This window comes from Salvelinus alpinus, chromosome 1 (assembly GCF_045679555.1).
Source record: "Salvelinus alpinus chromosome 1, SLU_Salpinus.1, whole genome shotgun sequence".
NCBI classification, from domain to species: Eukaryota; Metazoa; Chordata; class Actinopteri; order Salmoniformes; family Salmonidae; genus Salvelinus; species Salvelinus alpinus.
Genome location: NC_092086.1, coordinates 40,004,520 through 40,021,161, shown reverse-complemented (window position 1 = coordinate 40,021,161; position 16,642 = coordinate 40,004,520). Strand labels below are relative to the sequence as shown.

Here is a 16,642-nt window from a genome sequence, read left to right as displayed (position 1 = left end):
GATACCGTACCACCAACCTCCTGTGATACAGTGCCATATGTTTGATGTTGTTGATACCGTACCACCAACCTCCTGTGATACAGTACCATATGTTTGATGTTGTTGATACGTACCACCAACCTCCTGTGATACAGTACCATATGTTTGATGTTGTTGATACCGTACCACCAACCTCCTGTGATACAGTACCATATGTTTGATGTTGTTGATATGTACCACCAACCTCCTGTGATACAGTACCATATGTTTGATGTTGTTGATACCGTACCACCAACCTCCTGTGATACAGTACCATATGTTTGATGTTGTTGATACCGTACCACCAACCTCCTGTGATACAGTACCATATGTTTGATGTTGTTGATACGTACCACCAACCTCCTGTGATACAGTACCATATGTTTGATGTTGTTGATACCGTACCACCAACCTCCTGTGATACAGTACCATATGTTTACAGAAGGACCACATGCATTTGTCACAACATGGCAGCAGCGCAGCAGCGGCAATACATTTTTGCGCATACACTTGTCGATCATTACGGCCAATAGCATGCATGCCCCATTAATTTATGCGCCTCCCTCCTCCTGGGGTATTTGAGTAGTGATTGGTGTTACTATCTGTCTTCTCCACCTACGTCACTGACCTTTATAAAGTAGTCTACTGAGTTTAATTCAGTGTCAGATTAGAGAATAGAGTTTTGGAGAAAAGTCAACGCATACATATAGTTAGTAGCTCTTCAGGTTTTGGCGACACATCTTGGGTTGGCATACATCCCCTGTATGCACAACGTTTAGGAGTTGCTTTGAAAGTGAGTTGCGACTGCAGGTGACATCCAGTCACCACGGACGGCGCCTCATAAACAGACCGATTGGATGCCAGGCGCTCTTCCTTGAGAACGGTAGAGAGATTCCTGTTGACGGGTACCACTCGTGCTCAGCATCCCAAACTGAGTTTACTTGGCAACTTCCAGCTAGTGAACGATCATTCTCACAAGCAACGGGTTGAATTGGTGAAATAAATAGCAGAAACTATGCCCAGCAAAAGCGAAGATAATCGGCCAAGACTCTGCCTGCTGGAGAAAGGAGACAATGGTTATGGGTTCCATCTCCATGGTGAGAAGGGTAAGACCGGGCAGTTCATACGGCTTGTGGAGCCCGACAGTCCGTCTGAAACTTCTGGGATTCGCGCGGGGGACCGACTAGTGTTCGTGAACGGGGAGAACGTGGAGAGCGAGAGCCATCAACAGGTTGTGTCCCGGATAAGAGCCACGGTGGGCCAGCTCGAGCTCATTGTTGTCGACCAGGACACTGAGCAACTGTTGAAAAAACACAAGATGAAGTGTCTCAAAGAATATGTCACGGAGCGCATTCCTTTACCCAGCGACGACGAGTCAGAAAGCGAAGACGTTAAGGAGAACGGGACACCATGCGGGACACCGAGAGAATCCACACCCATCCCGGAAAATAACGGAGAGCTCCATGGCCATGTTGAGAAAAAGCTGAGCATCAACTCTGAGAAGGTGAGTGTGCGGCAAAGTGCAAAACCTGAATAATCAATGAAATTCTTATTTTGGGTCATTGATGTAGCCCGGTGGTCACAGTAAGCTATATTCTGCAAATATACACTACAGATTCAGTTACAGTTTGCGTAATAGTACCACTGACACTGTCCTAGGGATTTCAATTAAACGAATGAGATGGGTTTTTTTATTCATCCATTTATTCACCAGCAATGTAATTATATTATTTTAACTTTTCAGTCTCCTGTTGTATAAGTGCACTGTGAAAATAACAATGAATATGGTCAGCTGCAAAGCCCAATATTCCCACTCTCTTCATTGTAGCAGTTTTGGCAGAGGTAGCAGGTTGTAGGCGAGTCAGTTGGCTGCACATTTGTTGTGGGTGGTGGTGGGGGTATAGGGGGGGTATAAGAGAGAAAGGACAAACAGCCTGTTTCAGCCTCGAGTTCAAGTTAATTTGACAGTGCAGCTGCACACCACACACATTTGTGGGAAAGGGCAACAACATTGTTTGTGTTGTTGTTCTGAGTTTTGAAAAAGAACTGACACTTGACATTGGGGTTGAAGAGAAAGAATTTGAGGTTTACTGAAGCAGATATCTTTGAACACACCACATCGAACATATGTCTGGCGTATTTATGTTTTCATGACTCGCAATGTAATGCACCCACAATTGAACACAAGAAACAAATGAAAATACAGTTCTTAGTCCTTGATTATGACCTACCGCTGTCTATGAAAACAAATGAAGAGTTTCATTCCAAAATGCTATATATCCATTTTCAGAAATGTTGGTAAAGTAGCTTTTATTGTTTAAATAACTTATGAAAGAGATTGGTGTGTTTTTTCATTATCTCATCATGTCACGAGGTTGTTCATTGACAGACGTGTATTTCAAAAAATCTATTCATTTCAGAGGGATAAATTAGCTTTACATTTTTTTTTTAGCAAAACGCTATATATCCGTGTCACTCTCAGAGAAATAAGTAGTTCTGCTAGGTTTTACACAGTGAAATTTAACAAATAACATTTTGTTTATTAAAGAACTGAACAAATTATACATTTGTGACATCAATATTTAATTGAGTTATTTTTATTATATGAGATCTGTATGTAAAACGTTTAGATTTTACATTTTATTGATCTTATCCAGAGCAACATACAGTTAGTGCAGTGCCTTCAGAAAGTATTCACACCGCTTGACTTATTCCACATTTGGTTGTTTTACAGCCTGCATTTAAAATGGATTTAGTTTAGATTTGTTGTCACTGGCTTATACAGTTTACCCCATAATGTCAAAGTGGAATTATGTTTTTAGAATTTTTTTACAAATTAATAAAAAATTAAAAGCTGACATTTCTTGAGTCAGTAATTATTCTACACCTTTGTTATGACAAGCCTAAATAAGTTCAGGAGTAAACATTTGCTTAACAAATCACATAATACGTTGCATGGACTCACTCTGTGTGCAATAATAGTGTTAAACATTATTTTAGAATTACTACCTCATCTCTGTACCCCACACATACAAGTACTGTAAGGTTCCTCAGTCGAGCAGTGAATTTCAACCACAAAGACCAGGGAGGATTTCCAATGCATCGCAAAGAAGGGCACCTATTGGTAAAAAATGTAAAAGCAGACATTGAATATCCATTTGAGCATTGTGAAGTTACAATGTTAAAGTTACATGTTGAATGGTGTATCAATACACCCAGTCACTACAACGATAATGGCATCCTTCCGAACTCAGTTGCCGGAAAAGGAATGAAACCCCTCAGGGATTTCACCAGGAGGGCAATGCTGACTTTAAAACAGGTACAGAGTTGAACGGCTGTGATAGGAGAAAACGGTGGATGGATCAGAAACATTGTAGTTACTCTACAATACTAACCTAACTGACAGAGTCAAAAGAAGAAAGCCTGTACAGAATAACAATTTTCCAAAACATACATCCTGTTTGCAACAAGGCACTAAAGTAATACTGCAAAAAATGTGACAAAGCAACTTTTTGTCCTGAATACAAACTGTTATGTTTGGAGCAAATCCAATACGACACATTACTGTGTACCACTTTCCATATTTTCAAGCATAGTGGTGGCTGCATCATGTTATGGGTATGCTTGTAATCGTTAAGGACCGGGTAGTTTTTCAGGATAAAAAAAGAAAGGGAATGGAGATAAGCACAGGCAAAATCCTGGAGGAAATGTAGTTCAGTCTGCTTTCCACCAGACACTGGGAGATTAATTCACATTTCAGCAGGACGATAACCTTATAGCACAAAGCCAAATCTACACTGGAATTGTTTACCAAGAAGACAGTGAATATTCCTGAGTGGCTTAAATCCTGAGTTACTTAAATCTGCTTGAAAATCTATGGCAAGACCTGACAATGGTTGTTTAGCAATGATCACCAATCATTGAGCTTGAAGAATTTTGAAAATAATGGGCCAATGTTGCACAATCCAGGTGTGGAAGGCTCTTAGAGAATTACCCAGAAAGACTGACAGCTGTAATCGCTGCCAAAGGTGATTCTAAAATAAATTGACTCAGTGGTTTGAATACTTATCTAATGAAGATATATTCTTGTTTTATTTTTCATATTTTCTTTGTACAAATTTTAGGATTTTTCTTCCACTTTGACATTAGAGTATTTTGTGTAGATCGTTGACACAAAAAAAGACAATTCAATCAATTTTAATACCATTTTGTAACACAACAAAATGTGGAAAAAGTCAAGGGGTGTGAATTCTTTCAGAAGGCACTATATCACAGTCAAATACACAGTTTACAAACATTCCAACTAAACAATGGATATACAGTCGTGGCCAAAAGTTTTGAGAATGACACAAATATTAATTTTCACAAAGTCTGCTGCCTCAGTTTGTATGATGGCAATTTGCATATACTCCAGAATGTTATGAAGAGTGATCAGATGAATTGCAATTAATTGCAAAGTCCCTCTTTGCCATGCAAATGAACTGAATCCCCAAAAAACATTTCCACTGCATTTCAGCCCTGCCACAAAAGGACCAGCTGTCATCATGTCAGTGATTCTCTCGTTAACACAGGTGTGAGTGTTGACGAGGACAAGGCTGGAGATCACTCTGTCATGCTGATTGAGTTCGAATAACAGACTGGAAGCTTCAAAAGGAGGGTGGTGCTTGGAATCATTGTTCTTCCTCTGTCAAGCATGGTTACCTGCAAGGAAACACGTGCCGTCATCATTGCTTTGCACAAAAGGGCTTCACAGGCAAGGATATTGCTGCCAGTAAGATTGCACCTAAATCAACCATTTATCGGATCATCAAGAACTTCAAGGAGAGCGGTTCAATTGTTGTGAAGAAGGCTTCAGGGCGCCCAAGAAAGTCCAGCAAGCGACAGGACCGTCTCTTAAAGTTGATTCAGCTGCGGGATCGGGGCACCACCAGTACAGAGCTTGCTCAGGAATGGCAGCAGGCAGGTGTGAGTGCATCTGCACGCACAGGGAGGTGAAGAATTTTGGAGAATGGCCTGGTGTCAAGAAGGGCAGCAAAGAGGTCACTTCTCTCCAGGAAAAACATCAGGGACAGACTGATATTCTGCAAAAGGTACAGGGATTGGACTGCTGAGGACTGGGGTAAAGTCATTTTCTCTGATGAATCCCTTTTCCGATTGTTTGCGGCATCCGGAAAAAAGCATGTCCGGAGAAGACAAGGTGAGCGCTACCATCAGTCCTGTGTCATGCCAACAGTAAAGCATCCTGAGACCATTCATGTGTGGGGTTGCTTCTCAGCCAAGGGATTGGGCTCACACACAATTTTGCCTAAGAACACAGCCATGAATAAAGAATGGTACCAACACATCCTCCGAGAGCAACTTCTCCCAACCATCCAGGAACAGTTTGGTGATGAACAATGCCTTTTCCAGCATGATGGAGCACCTTTCCATAAGGCAAAAGTGATAACTATGTGGCTCGGGGAACAAAACATCGATATTCTGGGTCCATGGCCAGGAAACTCCCCAGACCTTAATCTCATTGAGAACTTGTGGTCAATCCTCAAGAGGCGGGTGGACAAACAAAAACCCACAAGTTCTGACAAACTCCAAGCATTGATTATGCAAGAATGGGCTGCCACCAGTCAGGATGTGTCCCAGAAGTTAATTGACAGCATGCCAGGGCGGATTGCAGAGGTCTTGAAAAAGAAGGGTCAACACTGCAAATATTGACTCTTTGCATCAACTTCATGTAATTGTCAATAAAAGCCTTTGACACTTATGAAATGCTTGTAATTATACTTCAGTATTCCATAGTAACATCTGACAAAAATATCTAAAGACACTGAAGCAGCAAACTTTGTGGAAATTAATATTTGTGTCATTCTCAAAACTTTTGGCCATGACTGTATAGCGTTTTCTAAATAACACATTTGAATATTCTATATATTTTTTGTAATCTGAGAACAGTAATATTTTACACATACATGAAGGTACCAATAGGCAATAATTTCTAGTGAAAAAAAAACACAACAAAAACACATAAAAATTGTGGATAAATCAACTCTTCAAATGCTCCTCACATTGTTCAATATCTGTTTCTAACTTTATTTATTCTTTAAGGGACGACATTTAGTCTTCACGTCCTCTTAATACCCTCTAGCTAACACCATGCACATGACGTGGGTTCATTCAAACACTGAAGAAAAGAGGGGCACTCCAAAACATCTGTGCCCCCCGCCGTGTCCCGGATGTTTACCCCTGGGGCTCTCCCAGCCCCTCTCAGCCCCTCTCTCTGGTTCCTCTATTGCTGTGACGTAATAACCCAGACTTCTTCACTGACACTGCACTGTCTGTTTAGGTGTTTGTGTTCCAATGTGGAGTTCCGAGTGAATCTCACTGCTCAGTGATTTGCTACCATAACAGTCTAAACAACAGTCTCACTACCATACCCTGCAGTGCCCAGCCATGACCAGCCCACTCATGTTTTGGATAGGATGCAGCCAGCCAGACACATGTGCAGCATCTTATGGGCTGCTCAAGGGGCTCCTATACATCCTGCATATCCTGTGTATACTATGTGTACATGTACCGGATACAGTTGACATGTTTGTGACTTAAACTCCTCCAGCATTACCCTTCCAATAAAGGAGTTACCCCCTGTGCTCTCATTAAATTAATCAATATTAAGAGCAGAATTTCCAACAGGGTTTAATCTCTGAACTTGCAGGGATGGTAATGGGGGTCATCTAAGAAACCTTATGAGAACCCTGTTTCCCTCACCCTTAACTTCCATGTTTCATCCCAATATCCAAAAACACAGCAAATCCACCCCACCTATAGGCCCTGCTGTGTCCTGGCTGTGACTCTGTGTCTGCAGGGTAGTTAAATGCTGCGTCTGCCTCATCTCTTATCAGTGCTGTGTGTTAATAACACTACAAGGCAGAGGCCCAGTCAAGGGCCCGGTGACAGACATTACTGTGGAAGGTAGAGGACTTGTGCCACATAAAGGCACAGAAATACTGTTGTGCAATGTTGAACAATCTATCAGATCCCCTCAACAGCTGAACATGTTACAGTACATCAGACCACAATAGCACATTCGTTAACTCTATAGACTAGAGCAATTGAAGCTCATGGAAACAATGTACTGTGTATTAATGTTCATGTAAATGTATTACTGTAAATGACCCTCACTTGGAGAGCATCTACAGGTCCTGGAACAGTACTCAAGCACCATAGAAAAACAGCCGCAGTTATGTTGTTTCTCTTAGAAATACACACCGATTGTTCCTCTGTTTACTTTCAAACTCACCCAGATGGTCTAATGGAGTTGTGGTATTATAGTTAACACTGGTACGCACATCAGAAGGAAGTGCTCCATGAACAAACAAGCCCACTTCTGTACCGCTCATATTTCATTGGTTGAATTATAGTTTTCATATTGGACATTTAATGTTTCCCTGGTTTCTAGTGTGTTTGCTTGCTTTCTAAATGAAATAGTTAGAGAGAATACATTACTTGACAGTTTAAAGGCCCAGTGCAGGCAAAAATGTGATTTTGATCTGTTTTAGATATATTTCCACACTATGAGGTTGGAATAATACTGTGTATTTGTGAAAATGATGATGATGCCCTTTTAGTGTAAGAGCTGTTTGAAAAGACTGCCTGAAATGTCAGCCTGTTTTGGTGGGATGGAGTTTTTGCCTTCCATGGTGACAATACCAGATGGTAAATTAGTTAATATACCAATAAGAAAGAGAGGTCTAATCCTCTCTGTCAATAACAGCTAGATTTCAGATTTCAGCTGTTATTGACAGCATTCCGAGCAAAATTATTGCTTGTGAAATTGCTCTTTGCTAAGAAGCTATTTTTGTTTGTATTCAATTAAAATTGTTAAAAATAATCACAGTAAGTTACTTCATTGTTACACAGAAATGATTTCATATTGAGATATAAACGGTGGCTTTGGACCTTTAAAGAAACTCAACCTACTGCTTTAATGCTTGAAGGTTGAGAAGATCATAAGTGGTAAGCCTATATATATGAACACTGGCAGTGACACAACTCAGGCTTAGACGATATTACTATGTTCCAGGAATTTTCTGCCTGCATCCTGTCCGGCATTCCTCTACCCTGGCCCATGCAGTCAGTGTGACATTACACACACACACACACACACACACACACACACACACACACACACACACACACACACACACACACACACACACACACACACACACACACACACACACACACACACACACACACACACACACACACACACACACACGCACACACACATGCCTGGGTGGTGCATGTTGGTTTAGCAGTCTCACTGACGTCTTTAGCAACTGCCTGTCCCTGTCTTTGAAGAAAAACAAAAGGGACCAAGAGGAACGCCCTCTTTGGAAACCAAGGAGGAGTTTCCTTGGTTACACTGATGTGGTGTGTGCTATCCATGTTGAGTGTTGGTCTGTGTGTGTGAGAGGCAAAGTGAGAAACAGGGGTGTGAAGCAATGGAGAGGAGGAAAGTAGAGATGGAACGTTTTGAATGCAATCAGGAATTGCAGTCTTCTCTGTTGTTAGAAACCAAGGACAGAGATAATCTTTCCAGCACTCTGAGTTTGATTGTCTATTCCTTCTCTGATAGCCATTTAAGTGGCCACTGCACACACAACAAGCCATTGGATTCAAAGGGCTTTCTCTGTTTTCCCTGCAGTAAAATGTAACTCCCATTGTAAAATGCAGTGGAGTGGGGAGGGATGCAGTAAACCAGCACACAAGTCACAACAGGTTATATTTTGGCTGCCCTTATTACACCGTTAATAGATTTAGGTGCCTCTTGTCATACTGGCTGGATCGTATGGGATCTGTCATTAAAGCCACTCTAAACATCTGATAAAATATGAAAATAAGGGTGTGATGCATGCCTTGAGTTGAGCCTCTAAGTTTATTTTCTATCCACAGTATCTATCTTATCTGTTTGTGTTGTTATTGTTTTGTGTGCGTGAGGCACCTAATTCCCTCCATTTGCTTTTGAGGAAAGCCCACATCAACCGAGAGGCTTTGGTCCATTGAGATTCCACTGGGAGACTGAGGAGGATGCCAGCCAGCCAGTCAGCTTGGTGTTTCTGGAGTCCTCATGAATGACTGCCTGGTGACATAAACCTGTTTTTAAAGGCAAATTACAGGAGAGAAAGAGTCCTCCGTGTGTCAGATGAAATCAACTGTGACTAGTAGGCAGAGAGTTGTGCTGTTCAGGGAGGGGCCGTTGTGTGTATTCCATGTCTTGGAGGAAGTCTGTAGAGAACAGTAGCATAGAGACTTTGCCTGGAGAGCAGCAACATGCAGACAGGCCTGTAGGCATATGCCAGTTGGCTGTCTGTCTGTTTCCACCAGGTTTCTACCAGATACCAAGCCTGTAATCTACTCATTCATATAAAAGCTGCTTATTAAAGAGCATGGATCAACCACTGACACACCCACTGCCTCTAGGCTTTTTGGCCCTTGTGGTGTGCCATAGTGGGAGAGGCTATTGTTATAGCAAAACATGGTTCCTCAGGCATAGGAATATCTCACTTTAGTGACTGTGTAGGAGGATTCTCTCTCTATATTGTTTTATCTCCCACAGAATGGAGTGCGTGGGTTGACAATGGCTTTAATTAAATGGTTTAATCTGGTGACCAAGGAGCGAGCAATTCGTAAAGATATTTGAAACCAGTGCTTTTCTTTAAGCATTCCTGGTGGATTATTTAGTGTGTTTGATTATTGACCTATAGTGGGTATTAGTTTATTTACTGGGTTAGAGTTATGTATTTCAGACCAAGTCTCTGGGTGTACCTCATCATGTTCAAGTTACGACACAAAGCCTGACATTATTTATGTCAGCTTTACCAACTATTCAACCAGACGCTGATGCCATACAATCAACAATGGCTGTTCAATAACATTGTCCTATGCCATTTAAAGAAAATATGTAAACTCTTCATGAACTTCTCTTATGACGGTAGGCCGTCATTGTAAAATAAGAATTTGTTCTTAACTGACTTGCCTGATTTGCTTAGGCTACTGTAGCCTAGTGGTTAGAGCGTTGGACTAGCAACCGAAAGGTTCTAAGATCGAATCCCCGAGCTGACAAGGTAAAAATCTGTTGTTCTGCCCCTGAACAAGGCAGTTAACCCACTGTTCCTAGGCCGTCATTGAAAATAAGAATTTGCTCTTAACTGACTTGCCTAGTTAAATAAAAGGGAAAATAAAAATACATATTTTAGGAAACGGGCAGCCACACCTTAGTTTGTGACTCGCTCTTTAAATCTCATTAGCGTAGCTTGCTTCTGTGGGAATCTTTTCCTGGGGCCTTGGCCAGCACATAGACTCCAGAAAGTTTAGGCTGGTTTCCTGTCATTGTTGTTGGTGGAGGTAGAGAGAGTCAGACAGACCCCCTCCCCCTCTTCTGCTCTCTCCACAATGGGTTGCCTCTACTGGTCACAATGAAAACTCCTAGTCTGTATTACTGTCATTTCTCTACAATTACTACAGTCTACAGCCCTCAAACTCAACTCTGGACCTCAAGCCAGTTCCACAGATTTTTTTTCAATAGTTCTAATCAGAGACTGATTTAGACCTGGGACACCAGGTGTGTGCAAATCATGATCAGGTAGAACAGAAAACCAACAGGTTCCGGACCTCATAGGGTAAGAGTTGAGTACCCCTGGTCTACAGTATACACACAGTAAAGTGTTGTTCAAACTAATAGGATAGCTTGCTAGTGGATAACATGCTAACTAACGTGGGCTGTTTAAGTGAAAGTCAAACCTCTTACTGTAGTTGATGGCATTCCTTGTAACTTTGGTCAAATCTGGTAGACTAGAACAGTGTTAACTCCAGTCCTCCATTATCTCTAACAGTACACTTTTTTATTATAGCCCAGACATGCACACCTGATTCAACTTGTCAACTAATCATCAAGCCCTCAATGAGTTGAGGTGAGTTTGTCTGGGGCTACAACAAAAATGTGTGCTGTTGGGGGTACTGGAGAACTACAGGATATCATTTATATAGCCCGATTACCCCATTGTTTTTGATGTGTGGTCGCATGTAGGGCGTCTGTCTTCATGTGTATTTGCTCAATCACGTGTGTGTGTGTCTGTATGTGAATGTGTGTGTGTGTGAGAATGTTTGGGAGTCACCCTTTCCTTCCCTCCTCTTTGTTGAGCAGTGTGTTCCAGAGGAAACGGTCAACATGACAAGACAGACAGGGTGGAGGTCTAAGCACAGGGTCACAGGATTCATTGTGTTTCAATAGAAGGATCCATTTATTTGTGTACTGTGCAGTCAGTGTGTGTGTGTGTGTGTGTGTGTGTGTGTGTGTGTGTGTGTGTGTGTGTGTGTGTGTGTGTGTGTGTGTGTGTGTGTGTGTGTGTGGGTTGTGCCAACTTGTGTGTGGTGTCAACTTGTGTAAATACGTGTGTATTTGTTTGTAGAGGGTAAGAGTTCAGGAGGTTGTGAGTGTATTATGTAACTAACTCTGTCTTACACACCCCCTCTAGGCTCTACGGTCAGTCCTGTACATCTGCTTCTCTAATAATGGTTTACTTGTATCATACAGACTCTGTGATTTTGGCCTTAGATCTACTGCACAAAATAGTAGCCTATAATTGTAGGCATCACATGGACAGAGATGTGTATTGGAAGTCCCTCACTGCAGGTCACTGGACTTCTGGCTCTGCTTAGTGTGTTCTGTCTCCAGTCTTGTCTGGGGCCCAGGGTGGAACTCTGGCCATACATTCACACCCACCATGGCCCTCTTCCTGAGACCCAGTGGCTTTGTCAGAGGAGCGGTGTGTGTGTGTGTGTGTGAGAGAGAGAGTGGATGGTAGAGGGTTTGTAGTGAAGTGAACGAGTGACTCTGGCCCAAAAGAGCAGCACCACCGTCTCTCCTACAGTTAGGTCCTCGACACAGGGCCAGGTCAGGATGGGGTGGAAGTGGACCCCACGAGGGGGAGGGGAGCCCCCTGGGATGCAAGAGGGGAGAATGCTACAATGCCACATTCCATTTCTCATTCCATACCCCTCAGGATTCATAACCCCTCCTTCACAATGAGAGAAAGGGCCGCACCCTCCAAGGATAGGGGTGGGGGGGTGACACTCTGGTACCCTGAAATAGACTCTCCGTCACCTGCGCCCAGCGATGACACCACAGAGTAGGACCAGGACAGACTATACAACACATACAGGCAGAGGGTTTATAATGTGCGTGTTCTGTCTGAAAGGGATTCTATGGAGTTATGAAAGGCCAGGGGTATAATATATTCTACAGTCCTGTATGATGTTGGTTTCTGCAGTGTTGGTGAGCTTGGTTATGTTATCAAAGCTGACTACAGCCTGACAGCAAAGTGTGAGCAAATGTTTGTCACATGTTGACCATCCACAGCCTGAATGACGCCACACAGGATGTCACAACGTTCTCTTTCACTTATTCATCCCTCTCATCCTTTCCTAGCCCTTTTCCTCTCCCCTCTGAGCTAGCAGTATGATCTAATCTACATCATTGTCTCTGTCAATCTGTGCAGTGACAGGTTCTCTGGGGCTGGGCTCACTTGGATGTGGGAGACATTTTGTGTGCCTGCAACTCGTTGGGTGGAGGTCAGAGACAGGAAGCATGGCCTCACAGATAAACCATGTTGACTCCTCAGGCCTGGTGGCTGATAGGGTAGGACTAACACACTGATACTAACACACTGATAGAGAGCCATAGGGATGGAGGAGGAACAGCTGCTTTGGAAAGGTGTCCTGAGAAGAGACAGAACTAGAGATTTGAATGAAAAGGATGTCTGGGGATGCCGGGCACTTCAGTACCTAATCAGGGCACACCCACCCATTAGTGTTAAAATATCAACATGGGCATCCCCCATAATTGTTGTGATTGACAATGGTCTACTATTTTTAGCGAACCCACTACGAGTGACTTGTAATTCGAACCCTTGGCAGAGCCATCCCATAGGTGCCCAGTCTGTTCCAACTTCAAATGCAGGTGGACAGTAGCAGTGGTGGAAAAAGTACCCAATTGTCATACTTGAGTAAAAGTTAAAATACCTTAATAGAAAATGACTCAAGTGAAAATGAAAGTCACCCAGTAAAATATTACTTGAATAAAAGTCTAAAAGTATTTGGTTTTAAGTATACTTAAGTATCAAAAGTAAATGTAATTGCTAAAATATACTTAAGTATCAAAAGTAAAAGTATGAATCATTTATAATTCCTTATATTAAGCAAACCAGACTTCACAATTTACACAACATTTTTTTACGGATAGCCAGAGGCACACGCAAACACTCAGACATAATTTACAAACAAAGCATTTGTGTTTAGTGAGTCTGCCAGATCAGAGGCAGTAGGGATGACCAGGGATGTTCTCTTGATAAGTGTGTGAGTTGGACATTTTTTTCTGTCCTGTAAAACATAAAAAAATAAAAAAAAGTACTTTTGGGTGTCAAGGAAAATGTATGGAGTAAAAAGTACATTATTTTCTTTAGGAATGTAGTGAAATAAAAGTTGTCAAAAATATAAATACCCCCCCCCCCAAAATACTAAAGTAATACTGTAAAGTATTTTTACTTAAGTACTTTACTTAAGTACTTTACACCACTGGACAGTAGAGTGCATTGTTCACCCCTGCCACACTGACTGAAAAACCAGGTTTACAACAGTGAGTTTGTCAGTCAGAAACTTATTAACTCTCTCCCCTATAGGGGTTTGAAAGGGTCACTAAACTAAGCTCTTGTCAAAATTACACATGACAGTCACGAGGCTAAGGATTTGTCCTATTCCACTGAGTCCAATGGAGTTTTTGACTTTGTCATCTCTGAGGATATTCTTTCACCTGATCAAGGGGTGCTGCGCAGCTTTCTACCACTTATTAAAACCCCAGGAGTTAGAGGCCCTGTTTAAAAGTCGCTGTGGTAGCAGGCGGTAGCAGTGGACTGACTGCATGACAGATCTATTGTATATAGAGGCCGGCTGAGTGCATGCGGAATGCCTGGGTTGATGATTTGCGGGGCGTGTGGCAGAGGAGGGTCTGCCACACGTCCTAGACTTTGGACATTATCGATGGCACAAAATGCAGCCATGTGCAGCATGGAAAAGACACATTCTCTGTCCATTACAGCTGCAGTAGAATATCTATTGTATGGCGTTATCATGAATGATAAACTGGGGGTTCAAACCCTGAATGCATCGGACCGTACACCAAGGGTATGACAGACAATGCAATAATTACGTTGGTAACCAGTTTTATAATAGCAATAAGGAACCTCAGGTTTTTGTGATATATTGCCTATATGCCACGACTAAGGGCTGTATCCAGGCACTCCACGTCGCATCGTGCTTAAGAACAGCCCGTAGCCATGGTATATTGGCCATATACCACACCCCCTCGGGCCTTACTGCTTAAGAATAACATTATTTAACATGAGTCTTTTCCCTGGATGTTGCCCTGTAGTTGAGTCACTCAGAGACCCTGGCATTGTGTAGTAATAATGACCCACGTTACCCGGCGACAGTATGATGATGTCCTGGTCAATACACAGTAGTTCCACTTCAGTCCTCCACTGGCTTCACATGGGGAAATATTAACCAGGCATCTAGCAGAGTGGCAGCCGCTGGCATGGTGTATGAAGCTGTTTTCAAGCTGGTGAGGTGGTGACTTTGACAGCTGCCTTAGTGTTCCATTAGAAAGGCCCGCTGTGTAAAATATGGTCAGGGGAAGAGAATGAGAGGATGGACAATGCAAATTGCCTGAGATCATTAACCTTTGAGATATTTTACTAGAGCTCATCATGGTGTTTTACAGCTCTCCACATCAGATCAGGTTTTTATGGGATGCCATCTCTGCTGTCAATCATTGACACAGGTGCTGAAGAGACAGTGAAGCTCTCTTGACAGGGGGTTTAGTAAATAGTAAATATGGGTTAATATCAGGTAAGTATGAACTGAAAACGGCTACAAAATAGTGAAATAAGTGTTATTCTTTTTTGCCAGGTGTGATTTTGGTTGGTTTGTGCATCCCAGGCATAAACAAGGTCAGTCCGTTTTAGTGGCAGTTCTTTGTCAGGAGTATGTTTGAGGTGTTGCAGCTGTGTGGTGCCAGTTAAACAGAAGCTGTGGTGATACTGTACCTTATCTGGCATATACTGCTTCCTGAGGGGATAATATGTTATGGTGAACTGGGTTATATGATGCTCTGGGTGGGGGCTGTCAAATCTGTAACTTTCAGAAGAGATGGATTAAGAAAGAAGCATCGCCAGCAGCTGCAGATAGTTAAGTATATCAGGCTTAATGATGTGGGTTAACAGTTGTGTGTAGATAAACTGTACTCTTAGAAAAAAGGGTTCCGAAAGGGTTCTTCAGTTGTCCCCATAGGAGAACCCCTTTTAGTTCCAGGTAGAACCCTTTTGGGTTCCATGTAGAACCCTCTGTGGAAAGGGTTCTATGTGGAACCCAAAAGGGTTCTACTTGGAACTAAAAGGGTCTACCTAGTACCAAAAAGGGTTATACAAATGGTTCTCCAATGGGGACAGCCGAAGAACCCTTTTAGGGTCTAGATAGCACCTTTTTACAGGTTCGCTTGTTGGCGTGTGTGTTGGTTTGTTAGCATGTTCAGGCTGGTTAGTTAGTGTGTGCAGTAGGCCTACAGTGGGTTTCTGGCCCTCAGTAGAGTGTATGCAGACAAAATTCACATTCTACAGCACAACAGCAGAGTCATGTCTTATTAATTGTAAATCTAACAATGACTCAATAATCCATGCCTTCTGGGAATGCTATACATCTGGAAGTTATGGGCGGAGTTAGAAAATTGACCTTCATAAGTATTACCATGTAAATTTACTTTTAATCCGTCTGTCTTCATATTTCAAGACATGGCGTATGTGGGTGTAGTGAGATATCCAATGGGTTGGACAATTCTCTTCTCATCTTGAAAAAACGTATATACTTAAAAACTGGAAATCAACCAATCCTCCATCGTTAAAACAATGGAAAGGTCAATTGCTTTATTATCTAAATGTTGAAAGTGCGTGGGTGACGAAGAGAAACAAGATGGTGCAGTTTGAGGCCATGAGAGGGATGCTGGAGAAGGGGGTGTGAGCAGGTGGGTCTGGGTAGGTGTGATGTCGTTGATGTTTGTTTATGTTTCGTATTCTTAAAAAATGATATAATAATCATACACATTTTTTGAGTGTAGGCAAACGGAGAGAAGAAGTGTGTCTCGGCTTGAGGTTAGATGCAATTGAAAGCCCGGTACGTAGCAGGAAGGAAGAAATGGGCTGAAGCAGAGGATGCTAAGTCTCATTCTCTCCAATGACCTACCTGCTCCAAAGGTCCCCTTCCTAGACTTGGACTGGATGACGATGACATGATGGCTGTTCTATTTTTGCATCAGGCCATAGTAAAACATCTGGCACAATTGGCAGTCAGGGAAAGCCTGGTTTTGAATTATGACTCAAATGCTTTTAGTCAGTTTCAAGTAAGACCCCAAGGTTTGTTAATGTGTTCGTTCATACGGAAAGTGTTCCACTTGTTCATATGAAACTAGGGCTTCTGGTTGAGCCCACGTGTCAACAGTCGTCGGCCACAGATGATGGTG

The 16,642-nt window shown here is 42.4% G+C and overlaps 1 protein-coding gene across 1 annotated transcript in view; it reads left to right on the top strand.

Moving 5' to 3' along the window:
* Positions 1-612: 612 nt before the first annotated feature.
* LOC139575804 (Na(+)/H(+) exchange regulatory cofactor NHE-RF1-like) overlaps positions 613-16,642 on the top strand; it is a 33,702-nt gene continuing 17,672 nt past the window's right edge. The window contains exon 1 of the mRNA XM_071401127.1: positions 613-1,522. Coding sequence (XP_071257228.1) covers positions 1,034-1,522 — 489 coding nt within the window. The 5' untranslated portion in view covers positions 613-1,033. The remainder of the gene's footprint in view (positions 1,523-16,642) is intronic.